At 53.9% G+C, this 15,507-nt stretch overlaps 6 protein-coding genes across 6 annotated transcripts; 4 read left to right on the forward strand and 2 right to left on the reverse strand.

Annotated features, from left to right (window-relative positions):
* Positions 1–505: 505 nt before the first annotated feature.
* SETTUDRAFT_144150 (uncharacterized protein) lies at positions 506–4,706 on the forward strand (the record flags this gene model as incomplete). The annotated part of the gene is made up of 3 exons (XM_008033354.1): positions 506–1,332; positions 1,404–4,500; positions 4,603–4,706. The coding sequence occupies exons 1-3, from the start codon at positions 736–738 to the stop codon at positions 4,704–4,706; spliced, it is 3,798 nt and encodes a 1,265-aa protein (XP_008031545.1). The 5' UTR covers positions 506–735.
* An 889-nt stretch (positions 4,707–5,595) lies between these two features.
* Positions 5,596–9,320, reverse strand: SETTUDRAFT_174631 (uncharacterized protein; the record flags this gene model as incomplete). Its single annotated transcript, XM_008033355.1, has 2 exons — positions 5,596–9,148; positions 9,260–9,320. The coding sequence occupies 2 exons, from the start codon at positions 9,318–9,320 to the stop codon at positions 5,688–5,690; spliced, it is 3,522 nt and encodes a 1,173-aa protein (XP_008031546.1). The 3' UTR covers positions 5,596–5,687.
* A 687-nt stretch (positions 9,321–10,007) lies between these two features.
* On the forward strand, positions 10,008–11,085 carry SETTUDRAFT_174633 (uncharacterized protein; the record flags this gene model as incomplete). The annotated part of the gene is made up of 3 exons (XM_008033356.1): positions 10,008–10,105; positions 10,161–10,534; positions 10,583–11,085. 3 exons carry the CDS (start codon positions 10,008–10,010, stop codon positions 10,960–10,962), a joined length of 852 nt encoding a protein of 283 aa, XP_008031547.1. The 3' UTR covers positions 10,963–11,085.
* Positions 11,086–11,600: 515 nt separating this feature from the next.
* SETTUDRAFT_124393 (uncharacterized protein) lies at positions 11,601–12,987 on the forward strand. The gene has a single exon (XM_008033357.1). The coding sequence runs from the start codon at positions 11,607–11,609 to the stop codon at positions 12,879–12,881; it is 1,275 nt and encodes a 424-aa protein (XP_008031548.1). The 5' UTR covers positions 11,601–11,606; the 3' UTR covers positions 12,882–12,987.
* Positions 12,988–13,568: 581 nt separating this feature from the next.
* On the reverse strand, positions 13,569–14,482 carry SETTUDRAFT_166396 (uncharacterized protein; the record flags this gene model as incomplete). Its single annotated transcript, XM_008033358.1, has 1 exon — positions 13,569–14,482. A coding segment is annotated over exon 1 (350 nt), but the record flags the coding sequence as incomplete, so codon positions are not given.
* Positions 14,483–15,026: 544 nt separating this feature from the next.
* Positions 15,027–15,469, forward strand: SETTUDRAFT_24493 (uncharacterized protein; the record flags this gene model as incomplete). Its single annotated transcript, XM_008033001.1, has 2 exons — positions 15,027–15,287; positions 15,347–15,469. The coding sequence occupies 2 exons, from the start codon at positions 15,027–15,029 to the stop codon at positions 15,467–15,469; spliced, it is 384 nt and encodes a 127-aa protein (XP_008031192.1).
* Between the last annotated feature and the right edge of the window lie 38 nt (positions 15,470–15,507).

The following is a 15,507-nucleotide window of genomic DNA, read 5'->3' on the forward strand; positions in this document are numbered from 1 at the left end:
CCTGACACCCAAGATGGCCTCTTTACTCCAAATGTCCCTTGTCGCCATGGAGGGCTGTTTGTGCTGCAGAGCTAGCGTGGCTGCATGCGTAAGGCGATGGCGATGACGCCGCCGGGCTGGCAGGCAAATGCGTGCGTGGGGACGTGCCCTGACGAAGGCGGATGCGCAAATGCGAGGGTCGGTCTGGGGGCTCCAATTCCGGGCAGAGGTGGATGCTGACGTTTATGCGACCGTGTTGGCGACGGCGGCGAGGCGCATTGCCAGCGGACGGGCGAGGTGAAGAGGCATGGTTGGTAACGAGAGCACTCTCCTTTTCTCCCCTAAGGACGCTAGCTTGGCAGCCGGGATCCGCTCCTCACCTTGGACCTCCGATTCCTGAACGACAAGGCCTCCGCCCAACACCAGCCCCATCTGTGCAGGCTGAGCGCTGAGGACTGGATCGCCCGTTTCATCCTTTCTTCTCTCCAGGCCCATCCCCCCCTTGCCGCCCTCGCCCGGCCCGCCTGACACGTCCTCACCGCGCGGGTGCGCGTTGTTCCATATAGCCCTGTTACAGGCCTGCAGCTGTGTCGGATACAGCAACGCGCAGTGCCCCTGCCCACTCTCCGTCTGCCACCCGCGGCTGTCCAGCGATGGCGGGAGCGTACTCGTGCTAACGCAAAAAGTCGATCGGTACTGAGGTGCGCGGTGGCGGCGTAGCCAGCAGAAACGGGCCCTCGACATCAAGTCAGGTCCATGTCAGAAAAACTACGCGGCGAAAAAGACGACAGGTCACTGCGGCAACCCGCTCCGTATTACCACGACCCTCCCACCCTCTCCTACTCGGCTTCGGCTGCCATAGCGACGACACGAGTGGGCGACACGCGCGGCATCGGGCACAGCAACACACTCTCGCCCAGGAACGATGCGCAGCGCCCTAGCCATCTGCTAGACGACGTTGACTCGGACTCCTCGACGCCCGCCTCGTCCACCTTCTCCGCGCCTCCCACCATGTCGCGCCCTGGCCACAACCACTCTCTCCACGCCCTCACGCCCTTGACCAGCTCAGACTCTTCTCCGCCTGGCAAGCTGCCCAGTCCGCGCTCTTCCAAGCTCTCGCATGAGACGATGCACGCGACCTCATCCTCTATACACGCGGCGCCATCGAGCGCATCCACCAATGTCGCCGAGACCATCACACCCATAAACACACCGCCCGAGACGCGGAGATGCGTCTTCCCAGCCGACGGCGTGCTGGGCCAGCGCTCCACCTACGACGCACAGCTTGACCCAAAACTCGATAGACGGGCGAGAGCGAAGGGAACGGCGAAATACAGCACAATACTGGATAAGGTATGTGAAGGTTACATATACATAGATGTGGTCGCCCTGTGACGCCAAGGCTAACTCGACTTGTGTTACAGGGCGACCCGTCTCCTCCTCCAGACCCTCGTCTGGCCATTGCCGGCTATACCACTGGGAACTATGTCATTAAGACGTCGTTTACAGGTGCCCCCAAGTCGAAGCTCAGGATAGCGCCCTATGTCGCCAAGCCCTACTCTTTCGACCAACGCATATCATGCGGGCCAGGGCCTGCGACCCAGGTGGTTGTCACGGGATTTGATCCCTTGACGCCCGACGTCCAGCTGCGTGGCTTCTTCTCCACCTACGGCGAGGTCGAGTCCGTCCGCAACCAGGTACACCCGGACAACGGCAGCCCGCTTGGAATATGTCTGGTCAAATTTCGCGACACTCCGCCCGGCCGCGGCACCACGGGCATGAAGGCAAGTACTTCAGCAAAGCGGGCGGAGCGAGAAGGCACCAACCAGCGCCTTGCCCAGCATATAATCAAAGTGCAGTCTGATCGCGAGGGTCGAAGATGTTCAAAATTGGTGGATATGGCGGTGCAGCAAAGTCGCAAGGAAGAAGAGAAGCTGCGAGCAAAGTATGCTGCGAAACCAATCGGCTCTGCAATCCCTACTGCTCCTGCAAATTTCGACTTGCCAGCCAACGTGCCAAAAGGCCCCTCTGGAAAGGGCGCCCGTCCGCCGATAACGATACCTCGAGAACCGATGACACGAAAAGCCGCACTTTCGTACCTAATCGAACGCGAGCCGATCAAGCCTACGCTGAAACGAAAGCCGTACATCTTCATTGCGCACGCATACGTACCCGTTCTCAGCACTACAATAGAGCACCTCAAGAAGCGGTTAAAGAATTTTCGGTGGACTGCGGTGCGATGCGACCAAACTGGCTACTATGTGACGTTTGAGGAATCCAAGCGCGGCGAGGACGAGACTGTCCGATGTTACAAGGAGTGCCACATGCAGGCTCTGTTCACATATGTCATGAACATGGAGTGTAATCAATATGGCGACCCCAACTACGAGCGAAGTCCTAGTCCTGAGCGTGTAATGGCGGATAAGAAGCGAAAGGCCATGGAAAAACGGATAGAACAGGAAGAAGCAGACGATCTGGAGTGGGAAAAGAAGCAGAGAGCAGATTCGCTGGATCCGGTACGGGCTGCTCTGGATGTTCTGAAGCAGGAGCTGCAGGAAAAGCTTCTTGGGGACATAAAAACAAAATTGGCTGCGCCCACCATACTGGAATTGCTGGACCCCGAACTGCATGCGGAAAAGCGTCGCAGGCTCAACATCCCAGGCCCGCCTAAGAAGGATGAGGATGTTCGTCCCCCAGCGCTGCTTGCTCCAGGCTTCGATGCCTTTGGAGCAGGAACTCCGAGAGGTCGCAATGGAGGTTTTGGTGGCCGTGGCGGTCGTAGAGGCTTTGGCGGTTTTGATCCGAGCATCAGACGTGGAAAGAAGCCTCCAAAGGTTGTCAATGCGTTTGCGGATGAGCGGAGAAAGGCCTCTGCGCCCAAGCCCCGTGTGGCTCGCGGTTTGCATCGCCAAATGATCGAAATGTTTGAACCTGAAGAGTCAGATGATGAAAACCGCAGCCAGCTGACACGCGGTACTGAAGAGCAGGAAAGCCGGCCTATAAGCCGTGCTCCGTCTACAGATATTGAAGATGAGGTGGAAGAATCGTCAAGAGCCCATCGTGCCAAGCGGCGCCGCATTGAGACTGGTTGGGGTGAGGACAGTGACGAGGAGATGGACGATTCGCATGCGAGAAGTTTGCTTGCTCATTGCATTCACAAAGACCCGGAAAACATGGCGGAGAAAGAGCTGGAACAGGTTCTTGCAATCCTGCCACGTTCATCGCCAATTTGGAAGAAGGCGGACAAGGCACTCAAGGGTTTCAGGAGGTTGCGAAAGATTGAGCAAGAGGCGGACGTGATATTTGGCGTCGGAGAAAGCCCGATGGACAAGATGGAGCCCGAAGTTGTCGTTACCCAGGACGACGAAGCACTGAAGCCTATTGAGACTACCGAACCTGCCGAGACACTCACATCGCTCAAGAAGAAGGCCACCAAGCCGAAGAGGAAGACCAAGAAGCAACTCCAAGAAGAAGCCAAGGCTGCGAAGCTGGAAGCCACAGAGGCCGAAACACCTGCAGAAGATGAGGCGCCTGAAGTCAAGGATGTCAAGGAGGTTGCCGAGGAAGCAGTCATTGAGGAAACCACCCCGGAGCAAGATGAGCGGGCTTCTTCTGTCTGCTGGAGCGTATCTCATGACATTCCTCGCAAGACGGTTGAGGACGACTTCAGTGTTGTCATGGATATTGACGGCTGGCAGCATCTGCTCAAGGATGAAGAAGATTTGCGTCTTCTCAAGGTGGCGATGGAGTTGACCACTCCGGCCAATATTGGAGACGCGCAGTCATGGGCCTGGAAGCAAAAGTCCATCAAGCATCTCAACCGCGGCGGCCAGGAAGGCGTCTCCCGTACCGAGACCAAGATTGAAGGCTACTATGTTCCCAACCCGACCGGCTCGGCTCGTACAGAGGGCATCAAGAAGATTCGCGAGTCTGAAAAGTCAAAGTACCTACCGCACCGCATTCGCGTGCAAAAGGAGCGCGAAGAACGCCAACGCCGTGCCAAGCAAGAAGAACGAAGCGTCGTGTCTGTCGAAGGCTTCAAATTCCAATCCAGCGCCAACAAGGCATCAACTGCCAACTCGCGCGCCAACCGTGCCAACAACCGCCGCATGGTCAACGACATCAACATTTCCAAGAACCTTTCTGGAGCCGAGGGCGACGCTCTACGCTTCAACCAGCTGAAGAAGCGCAAGAAGCTAGTCAAGTTTGACCGCTCCGCCATCCACAACTGGGGGCTGTACGCGCAGGAACCCATTGCCGTAAACGACATGATTATCGAGTACGTGGGCGAAAAGGTCCGGCAGCGCGTGGCCGATCTCCGCGAAGCCAAATACGACATGCAAGGCGTAGGCTCGAGTTATTTGTTCCGCATCGACGAGGATACCGTTATCGATGCCACCAAAATGGGTGGCATTGCGCGCTTCATCAATCATTCTTGCACGCCCAATTGCACCGCAAAAATCATTCGTGTCGATAATACAAAGCGCATTGTTATTTATGCGTTGCGCGACATTCAGTCTGGTAAGTTCTCCCCCACCCCCCCCCCCTTTCCTTTCTCTCTTTCCAAATTTTCCCATAATCCCTAGTTTGAGTGGATGAAAGAGGCTAACGGAATGTTAATAGATGAGGAACTCACATACGATTATAAATTCGAGCGCGAAATCGATGCTACTGATCGTATCCCTTGTCTTTGCGGTTCCATTGGTTGCAAGGGCTTTCTTAATTGAAAGAAATCAAAAATAACGGAAATGGGAAATAAATTAATTCTACACTTTTATTTTTTTTACAACCCCACCTTTTTTTTCACAAACTTGGCTCTTTTTTTTAACTTGATAACTTTTTTGATAGACACGACAGATGAACAGAAAAGTGAATTTGTTATTTGTTTTTACTCTGTGTGTGTGCGTGTGTATATGTGTGTGTGTGTCGTTTTAGCTGTGCAAACGATTAAAAGAAAGAAAAGGAAAAAAAATGGAAATAAATCATATTTGCACGCTCTTTCAAGTTCTTGCTTTCTCCCTCTCGCTGTCTCTCTCTCCCTCTCTCTTTCTGTCCTCTCTCTCTCTCTCTCTGCGGTCACAATTATTATCGTCGTTATCATCGTCCCAACAGCGTGAGTGTGAGTAATCTTTTTTTTTTTTTAAAAAAAAAATCTATCTTGGACTGCTTATATTGTTTCTTTCTTTCTTTCTTTTTTAGTTACTTTATTATCTGTTAATTTTATTTCTTTCATATTTCCCTTTCTTCCCTTTTCGCGTCTTCAGTCTTAGCCTCGCTGTCAAACCATGGTTATGATATGACCGCCCTCACCAAGTCGATAATCACACAGCTACTACGCGGCATACGAGAGTTCTCAACTTGGTACCTTCACTGGGATTTAAAAACCCCTCGTTGCATGTATTTTTGTTAAGTACTTAGAGATGCGTAATAGGTGTGAGGATCAGACGGATGGTAGAGTTTGCATCTAGCATGGATGGATGGATGGATGGATGGATGAATGGATGGGAGATGAAACTTGCCGTCAGATCCTCGCAATACTATGCACATATAGAGTTGACAGAGTCTGAAGCACCATCCACTGTGCACAAGATTCAAAGTACAATTCTGATCGCACAAGGCATTCGTATTTTTTCTATAAAAGTTTTTGTTCTGGCAGATCTGAAATCTCTGCAAAGCTCCGAGTATGCATGGTACACAGACCGGTGGACCTACTCGTCATCCTCAAGATCTGCCCAACGACCCGGCATAGGCTTGATAGTAAGATGCGCATCATCCGAAGACGTAGCGTTGTTTTCCTCGCCAACAGCAGTGGATTCAGAAGCCTCGGGAACGTCCTTTGTCGCAGTAGAAGAAGTGTTCCACGCACCACCTTCATCCTCACTTGCAACCCCACTGTTAGCACCGCTCTTCTCTTTTTGCTCCTCCTCTTCCTCTGCTGCTTCCCAATCTTCTGCCACCTCGACAGGGGCTTCTTTCTTCTTCTTCTTGCTGCTTAGACTAAGAACAGCAAAGCCGCCCTTGTTACCAAATGGTGTGCTCTTCTGTACCTGCCGTAGAGGAGTACCTTTGGATGCAGCGACTTGGCTCCATCCAGATCCAGGACCCACATCAGATTCTTTGCGAAGAACTGTAAGAGTCGAATCGAGGCGTGCGAGCTGAATCTTTCCAATACTCTGTGCACTCAAGGCTTGTGATAGCGGTGCTTGGATGGATTCAAGCATAGTCTGCATTTCGCGTTCCGGAATACTGAGACGTGCCGCTAACGGCGGCTTCAACGCAACGACTTCACCAGGAAGGAATGTCATCTCTAGCTCGCAGCGAAACGATGTTTTTGATAGCACGCTCTTGACGACAGGGGCAAGTTCCTCTATGGTCAGTGCAAAGCGAGGATTGAGGATGAGGAATGCATTATACGGGTCGACATTCGCATTGTTAGGCTTTGGCCGGAGCGCTGCAGTCGGAGCGGGCGCTGGAGCAGGTGCAGGGGCGATACGCTGTTGGATCTGGCGAGTACGTGCACATTCTGCGAGCGTTCGCATAGGTGCCATGACAAACTTTGGTGTCTTGAAGATTGCGACATGTCGATGAGGCTCTGGGTCCATGCTCTCTGAATCCATACCAAAGTCTTCGGCGAGCGAGTGTATAAAGGCGCGCTGGTTGCGTGGCATGGGCTTGAAGCGAAGGCGTTTCTGGTCTGGATCAGCAGCAAAAAGCCGCAGTTGCTTCTCTTGTGTAGCCGCCCAGGTAGCGTTTTGCTGATACATGTTTAACGTGGCGTCAGAATAGGGAATATGGTCGCTCTGGTGCTCTGGATCGACATTGAGAGCGAGTGCCAGCACACGGTTGCGTTCTAGGCGCGCACATTCTTCGTCGCACTTGAGAGTCTTCTTCAAGTTGCCATCGCCGCTGCATGAAGCATTGCATTTGGCCTCTTGCTTGATTCTTTGACACTCACAGGTGACGAAGATCTTATGTGGGCAAGGCTTCTCTTCCTTGCATGGCTGAGGGAAGTGGCATGGAGCCAAGCATGGATGACCACATGTACTGAGCTCTTTGCCACAGGCTTGAGTACAGGGCTCTTCACACTCTCCGGGTCGATGGCATTGCTTCTGGCATTTGTGTGTACCGCATTTGAGAGTACGACCGCAAACCTGGCCACAGCGGACTTCGTTCAGCCAGCACGGCTGGTTCTTGAGAACGCTCTTGCCGCACAAACACGGCTTTGCAGTCAGAAAAGCACACTTGGGACAAGCCTGGTCGTCTTCATGGCAGGTGTGGTCCAACTGAGGATGACCGCATTCCTTGGGGCGTTCACACTTGAACCGGCATGGCGGTGGTTTCGTACCACAGGGTAGAGGGGGATACAGAATAGTGCGTCCACAATGGCAGCTGAGCTCTTCGAAAATGGCATCGCGACATGTGCCACAAGGGCCCTTGTGACAGAGTTCCTGGCAGCGGTGTTCGGGATTGCCACACTTGAGCGGGCGACCACAACTGCGGGTGCAGATGTGCTCAGCTTCGAAATTCTCAAGAGGCCGGCGAGGGGCTGAGTCGAGCGGTCTAGCTTTGCGTCGGTTCGATTGCCGCTCAGCAGCCTTTTTCTCTCCAGCGCAGCAGCGTTGGCCACACTCGTGTCGTCCGCAGTTCAAGGAAATACGGCAGACGCGCATGCACTGGGGAGGCTCTACAGAGCCTTGGTGACATATACTCTGGGACGATGTGCGCCCGCATCTGCATGCAATGTCGACTTTCTCCAAGCACGGTCGGCACTCGCCTTGATGACAGTGCTGCCGACATGTATGGCCACAAGCAAGCATCTGCCCACAAGGCTTGTTGCAGTTGGGTATCGGGTCCTCGCAAGCCGCTCGGGGCTTACTTGGCATGTCGCGCAGTGCAGTCTTGCCACAAGGACAATGGGTAACTACATCTGGAGATCGTGGGCAATGGGGCGCTTTCGAGACTTGCGGATGACACGGCAGTTCGCAGGTGTGCTTTCCGCAATCAAAGGAGCGACCACATTTGTTGAGGCATTGGAATGAGCCGACCCAATTCTCCACCGTCGTTGTCCCGTCTGTAGCAATGTGCAGTTGGCTGCTGGCCTTCTCGACGTCTCGGTCATGACACAGAATGTCTTTCTCTATCTGACCACAATAGCAACGCGCTGGAACCCGCTCTTCACAGGCTCCGCAAGGGCCATCATGGCATGGTCGCTCGCATCGATGTTGGCCACAAGACATTGATTTTCCACAGACATCACCACAGCTCCAACCGTGTTCGTAGTCGGTGTCGACGCAGCGGCGCGTCACTGACTTCTTTGCACAAAAGCAATGCTGAGTTGGTCCCATCAGATTACAGGGTGGACAGGGGCCGGCATGACATGTTGAACCACAGGGGTGTGGGCAGGGCTTGGGAAGGACCCGTGGCCGTGAGCAAGTCTGACCACACGAAAACGGAGGCAGCCCAGGTGTAGATCGAGGATCCAGTTCCTTCTCGCACCAGCAGTGGAAGTTTTTTGGGAGAACGTCTTTTGGCAAATTGCATCCTGGGCAGCGCCATTGTCTCGGAGGAGGCGCCTCTCCGTCTTGAGCTTGCTGGCGTGCCGCTGCAGAACCCTCGTTGGTTGACCATTTCTTGATGCACCCCAGGTGGAACACGGTCCAGCATGTCCTACACGACCAGACGCCCCGCGATCGCCTTGTGACTTCTTCTGTGCAGATGGCGCACTCGTAATGTCCGTTATCGATATCCTCGTGTGTTCTAGTGGCAATATCGGGTGCCGTTGACTTTGGGGCCTGTGGCTGCTTTTGCTTTGGTGGCCGTGACTTGCGGGGGGCAACCGGCTTGCCTGGCTGGAAAGAGGGCGCGTCCGCTTGTAGTCCTTGGGGCAATTCTGAGGACACGGATGCCGTGTCTCCTTCGACAGTCAACTGCCCGCCGAATTGGCGGCCGCCGGCAGCGATTCGCTGAGGGCGATCTGGGCCGCCTCTTCCCCGACCACCGCCTCGTCCTCCACGTCCACCTCTTCCACCCCGATGTGCTGCTTCTTGTACAGATGTAGGCACAAGCTCTGGTGCTACAGGGTTAGGTTGCGCATGGGCTCCGGCATCGTTGCGATTTCCCCTCCCCCTCCCTCTGCCGCCTCTGCCGCCTCCTCTTTGTGACTGTTGCCCTGTTTGTGCTTGTGTTTGCTGCTGCTGCTGCTGCTCGGATTGTGTAGATGTGTTTGCATTCGTGTTGGCATTTGTGTTTCGGTTTCGCGGCCCCCGTCTTCGTTGCGGACCTCTTGGAGCATTTGCTGGAGCCGATGTGGGCGGTTGAGGGGCGACTGTGGGCGTCGACATATTTCGCGGTTCAGCTGCGATGGCGCTGAGAGGCGAGTGAATGGTGATTTCGTAAATGCCGCAGGCGGGGGAGAAAGGAAAGAGATTGTAAGAGCAGGCTCTTGATATTGTACGGCCTGCTGAACTGACAAAGAAAAAGAAAAGAAAAGGAGCAACTTTTGGGGTGAGAGCGGGGGGCTTTTGGTGGCGAGCACTTGTATTTGGGGAAAAGGCGCAAGCCAGACACGCTAGGAAGGCCGTTTCTAGAAAATGTAACGGCCGGGATGAGTCAAGTTGCACTCATACCTCGGGCAGCGCAGGCCGACAGGCATCCATGCACATGCGTCGGGGCGTGGAAATGCGAGTGGCGCAGTGCGGCGGACGAGGGAAAGTTGGCTTGCCTGGTGGGATGGGGGATTTGGGGCCTCGAGTGAATTGCCATGGCCGCCGCCATTCGACGCCGCCGCCGCCAAATTTCCATGCCGGCACCAGCGCGTCATAGGGCCTGGTCGGGTCTGGCCCCCGCCACAGCACCAGCCACAGCACCAGCCCCGATCGGCGCTACCACTGTGGCTGGTGCCGATGGGTGGCTGCCATGGCCGCCGAGAGCGCGCTCGAGCTCCAGTGAACATCGCGAACGACGACGCCGACGACCAGCGACAACGACATCGAACACCCCCCATCAGCCCCCCATCTCCCACCGACACCATGGCCAAGACTCTTGTCGGCGCTCTCGCCCTGGCGGCGCTGCCCTCGGCACTTGCATTCCGCAACACATCCCCCTTCTTCCTCTTCTCCACCGCCGAGTATGTCTGCGAGCTCCCAGCCCATCCTGACGTCGTCGAGCTAACCACCATGCAGCCTGCTAATCCCCCACAACGACGCTGCCATCGCCGACGCATCAGAGCTCACTGCCGACGTTCTCAAAGCTCTTGCCCACTGCCCCACCAAATCCTACGTCGTGATTGAGCAGAGGGGCGTGGCCGCTGCCGACTACGCAGATGGCCGCGCTGCGCCCCAGCTCAGCAAATACATGGCTGGAGACCACCCCCAGGTCAAGTCGACTGTAGCGATCCCCGACATTGCCGGCAACGTCGACACCACCGCCATCACCGAGCACCTCATCTCCAAGTGCGGCAAGGGCTACAGCGACGACGATACCTGGTTCATGCGCCAAGGGCTTGCAGCGCCGCCGACGTCCAAGGCACTCCGCATCGAGCAGCTCCAGTCCGACGGTATGTTGTCACGCGGCTGAAAAGAGGCATAGGAACTGACCTGCGCAGACGCGACGCTCGAGCAATTCATCGTCAACGATGCCAAGTCTGACGACTACACCGTCATCTACATTACCACTCCCCAGACCGAGTCTCAAGCCAAGGAGTCTGACGCACAATACACATACGAGATGGGCTCGTCGTACCCAGAAGCTGTGCAGATGGAGCTCAAGCGCGATCTCTCGTCGCACGCCAAGCCCGCCAACGCGACAGAGGGCGGCCTGTTTGAGAAGTACCAGTACTTCACGCCCGGCATTTTCATGGGCTTCGCTGCCATTATCCCTCTTTTCCTGATTCTGCTCGTCGGCATCCGAGCCCTTACCAGCCTCGAGGTTTCGTACTTTGCTTTTAGCAAGGAGATGGGCCCCAATGCCCAGAAGAAGCAGTAGACGTCTTTATGGTCAACAGTGTACTTGTGCGCGTATCGTGTATATTTGTGAGTCAGTAAGCATGGGTTGCCGGCGTTAGCATGAATTTTGGGTCAGTAGGGAAATACCAAGCTTGTCATATCTAGTTTCCGCTTTCACGCGTTCGCTCAAGCATGACCGAGTGCTTCAAAGCTAGCAGTCTGCGCTAATGCAGCTGACTTGCGATTCCAGGCCTCGGAGTTCAGGTCCTGTTTTACAAAATCGGATGACAATGCGACTAGTGTTCCCATTACCACTACACGCACTCCACAGCAAACCCCGGGGTCCTGTCAACACGCGGAATGGTCGGGATCTTTGAACTAATCATGCTGTTTACTATCTCGTAGTCGGTTCCCCAACCTTGCCGAGACTCCTCATGTCCGGACCACTGACATCAACGGTTAGCGTTAGGTTGAGGAACACAACCAGATAGACCAGCTGTGTATACGCATCGTCCTGCCGAACAGGGCATACCTTGGCTTGTGTGGCTCGCGATATTCAGCCCCAGACGTTAGTGTCGTGGCGTTATAAAATGGCATCCCTTTGCAACCCTTTCGTCCTTTTTGGTTTCAACGACATTTTGTTAAGCAGATAATATTAGGCACTCCGCCATGACTTCACAGCCAATGAACATCATCATACTAGGTGGCGGAATAGCTGGTCTGACCACCGCTCTTTCTCTCACCAAATTCGCACCCGCCTCACAATCGCCAAACATCACCATATATGAGATCCGGCCGGAGCCCGCAACGATTGGCGGTGCTGTAAATCTGACGCCAAATGCCCTCCGCCTTCTTTCACATCTAGGGGCGCTTGACGAGATCCATGCCAAGGACTATGGCGCTGAGTGTCTCGCTGTGGAAGTCTTTGACTTGTACACCAACACAAAGATTGCCGAATCTTCCTTTGGAGGCCCGGAAGGCAAAGGCTTGGGGGATCCGCCGTTTACAGCGCTGAGGATAACAAGAGGCGAAGCTCTAAAAGGCGTGCTAGCTGCGATTGAAAAACAAGCAAACATTCAACTCATCTGCGGGAAGAAGACTATCAAGATTGACGAAGACGACACTGGTGTCAGCATCGAATTCGAAGATGGGGGAAACGCAAGAGCCGACATTCTCATAGGCTGCGACGGCATTCACAGCGTCACACGCCTCAAACACGTCGAGCCCGAGCGCAAGGCCGTGTACAGCGGAATTTGCAATGCGTTTGGTTTTGCTCCACGCCGCAAAGACTCTAATGGTGATATGGAACCCGCGCATTTCCAAGTCACGGGCATGAACTTTGGCCGCCGTGGCATGCTCCTAACGTCGTTCCACGACGGCGCCAAAGAAAGCATCTACGTCGGTGCCCTAATGCAAGTCCCGGAAATCGCCGACCGCAACGGGTGGAAAGCCGCTGGCGCCGATGCACAGAAAACTCGCAACGAAATGCTAGAGCGCTACTCGGGCGCAGCGAACCCGCAAATCGCCCACTGGATCCAAGACGCAGAGGGCCTGTACCTCTGGCCCGTGTTTACGCTGTCCAAGGGCGGCAAGTGGGCGACAGACCGTGTGATGCTCATTGGCGACTCGGCACATGCCATGCCGCCGCAGGGCGAATCCACCGGCATTGTGTTTGAAGACGGCGTCTTGTTCGCGCGGTGTCTGGCCAAGTGGATGCAGACGAGGCGCGATGCCCGTGTCCCAGTCAAAGAAGCATTTGATGCGTACGAATCCCTTCGCCGCGCGAGAATCGACACGGCTTTCGATGAGAGCCAGAGTGTGGTCAAGACGGTGCAGGATACGCCGTGGTGGGGCCACAAGATCAAGATTAATATCGTGCCGTGGTATTTGTGGTGGACGAGAGCCTATCGCGAGAAGCATTTTGTAGAGGATGTTACTGCGTGTGATATTGGGTATTAAGAGTGAGTGGAGAAGTTTTGTAGCGCTTTGTAAGGGGTGATATTTAGCTTTGGTTAGAGTGGAGTTGTGGTAATTCTGATAGTATTTGTCCAGGTGCCATCGTTCGTATAATACAGGTTCTCCAACCACTATATTCACCAACTCCGATCGTCATGCTATAACAGACGCTCCAATCACTTTTTTTTCTTCCCGTTACTCTGCGCCCTGCCCTTTCTCTCATAAACGTACCTTCTAGTAATCTCGCTTATCCCCTCCCATCCACCCCTTTCCCAACGCCCCCCCCTCGCACTCACACATGCCCGTCTTACTATTGTTCTTGCATCCCCGCCCACGCCACCACCATTGTCCTGCAGCCTCTCCTCGCCCGCTTCTCCATGCATGATATAGTCGCGGCATGACCATGTATAAATTTGCTTTGAACGTCTATTCCCCTCCCTCCTATCCCTCTTCCCAACTCAATCCAAACCATACAACCAATTCATTCCAAGCCAACCTACACATTGCATACCCTCCAATATCCAACACTAATACTTCACTTTACTTTACGTCTGCACCGCACGCAAACAATAGTCCAACGCCGAAAACAGGCATATCTATCATGCGCCCTTACTTCGACGCCTCGGATTTCCCTTCGTTCAGAGCAATGGTGTCGGGAGATGATGCGAGACCATATCGAGCTGCTGTGCATGTGAATTGCGCGCTTGTGCTGTATACTCGCACGGCAGCGGTGATGGTGGTGGCTGGAGAGGCGAAGGATGTGCGGGGTGAGAAGGGTGGGAAGAGCAGGTTGGGGAGCTGGTTTGGTAGGTAGGGCGTTGGCATGTGATGATGAGCGTGATCATGATGGCGATGGGTTTTGGGAGGAAAAAGAAAGATATATATAAGTATATGTATATACAGACATGCATAACGAGGGACGGCGTACTGAGAGAAAGAGAGAGACTCAGTACTACCATTACTTACAGATTTCCCTTGGACATTCCAAACATAAACACATGAACATCATAAACATTAGTATCAACATCTCGTTTCCTGCACTTCACGGCCAAACCCCCCAAGTCAACTTGCCTATTCTCTCCATCACCCCACCCCACCCCACCCCGCTCTCTCTTACCCACCTACTCCACTCACTCGGCCCTCTTAACCACACGATCAAAATGATCAAAGCAAAACTTGCCGCCGAAAAAACACGTAACAACCCACTTCCACCACGCGACACTCGCAAAGCTGATGCCGTGATCGCGCAGCCTCTTCATAAACACGAGCGTCTCGACGCTGTGCGCGCCGTACAGCAAGTAGAAAAGTCCGTTCTGCGTCCACCGCAGCGCCTTGGCGACCGTCGGCGGCAGCGGCTCCGAGAAGCCTGGCGGCGGCGTCGTGGAGAAGGGGCGTAGGAACGAGGGCGTTGGCACCGCGGATAGCGTCATTAAGAAGACGGCGATGAGGATGGGGTTGAGGTGCGGGTGTGTGGGGGATATGTACGTGTTGTTTAGGTTTTTTTTAGGCGCCATGGTTGAGTATAATTTGCTGGGACGTGGAAATCCGTGCGTTTGATGAGATGACGATGATGACGATGAAGTTGGTGTTGGTGTTACTATATTTCCTTTTTTCTCTTTTTTTGCTTCCGGAAGCCGACGGGGGAGAGTCTCTCTCTCCCTCCTCTTTATTTTTTGCCGCTCTCGCCTACGCTAAATAAAATGCGAAATAAGTAAGCACCCACTTTTTTTTGTTTGTTTTTAGGCGCGGGATGCTATGCTTGGCGGTGATGCGATATGGGCGCGGTAACGATAATTCCGTCTGCCGTTGTCAGCGTACTTGTGTTACAAAAATAAGTCATGATAGTTAGAGACAATCGATGCTTTGGCCACTTGCAGTGTATGTGTGTATGTGCAGAGGTATGTAATAGACTTTCACTTACGTTGCTTTATTATTTCGTTTGGTCTTGAATAATAATAACAATAATAATAATAAGGAATATACGGGTCGGGGAAAAGCAAATGCGTACGGAGGTGACTGTCAAAAGTTCTTGCTAGCGCCACGCTAAGCCGCCAGCCTATCGGCCCGACTATTCTTGGCGCCCACACCAATCTTTTGAAGCTGGCGATAGCTTGTATACTCATTTTTTTTGAGTGTTTTTGATCTACCATGGCTCCAAATACGGATATATCGACCCGCTCTTTTATTGTTGCATTGAAGTCACCTTTTGGTGGCAGATCTACACGCGAAATCGCAGAAATGACAGGCATATCGCCGCGTACGATCGACTCAATTTATGGTAGAGCCTGCCAGCGAGGCTTTGAGCCTAACGCACGCCTAATTAAGATCCTTCCGCAGTACCTCGAAGATGCCCCGCGCGCAGGCCGCCCTCGTAAACAAGAAGAAATACACGACGCTACTCTTAAGAACGTACGCCGCGATAGGTATGGGAGAGAGAAGAGCTGCGCTGATATTGCTGGTGATCTTAGTGTTCACGGCTACAACGTCTCGTCGTCCACCGTATGGAGAGTCCTTCGAGCAGCCGGTTACAACAAGACGAAGCCGACGAGGAAGCCTGGGTTGACGACGAAGATGAGACAGGAAAGACTTGAGTGGTGTCTTGCCTATAAAGATTGGACACTTGAAGATT

This window comes from Exserohilum turcica, assembly GCF_000359705.1.
Source record: "Exserohilum turcica Et28A unplaced genomic scaffold SETTUscaffold_9, whole genome shotgun sequence".
NCBI lineage: Eukaryota > Fungi > Ascomycota > Dothideomycetes > Pleosporales > Pleosporaceae > Exserohilum > Exserohilum turcicum.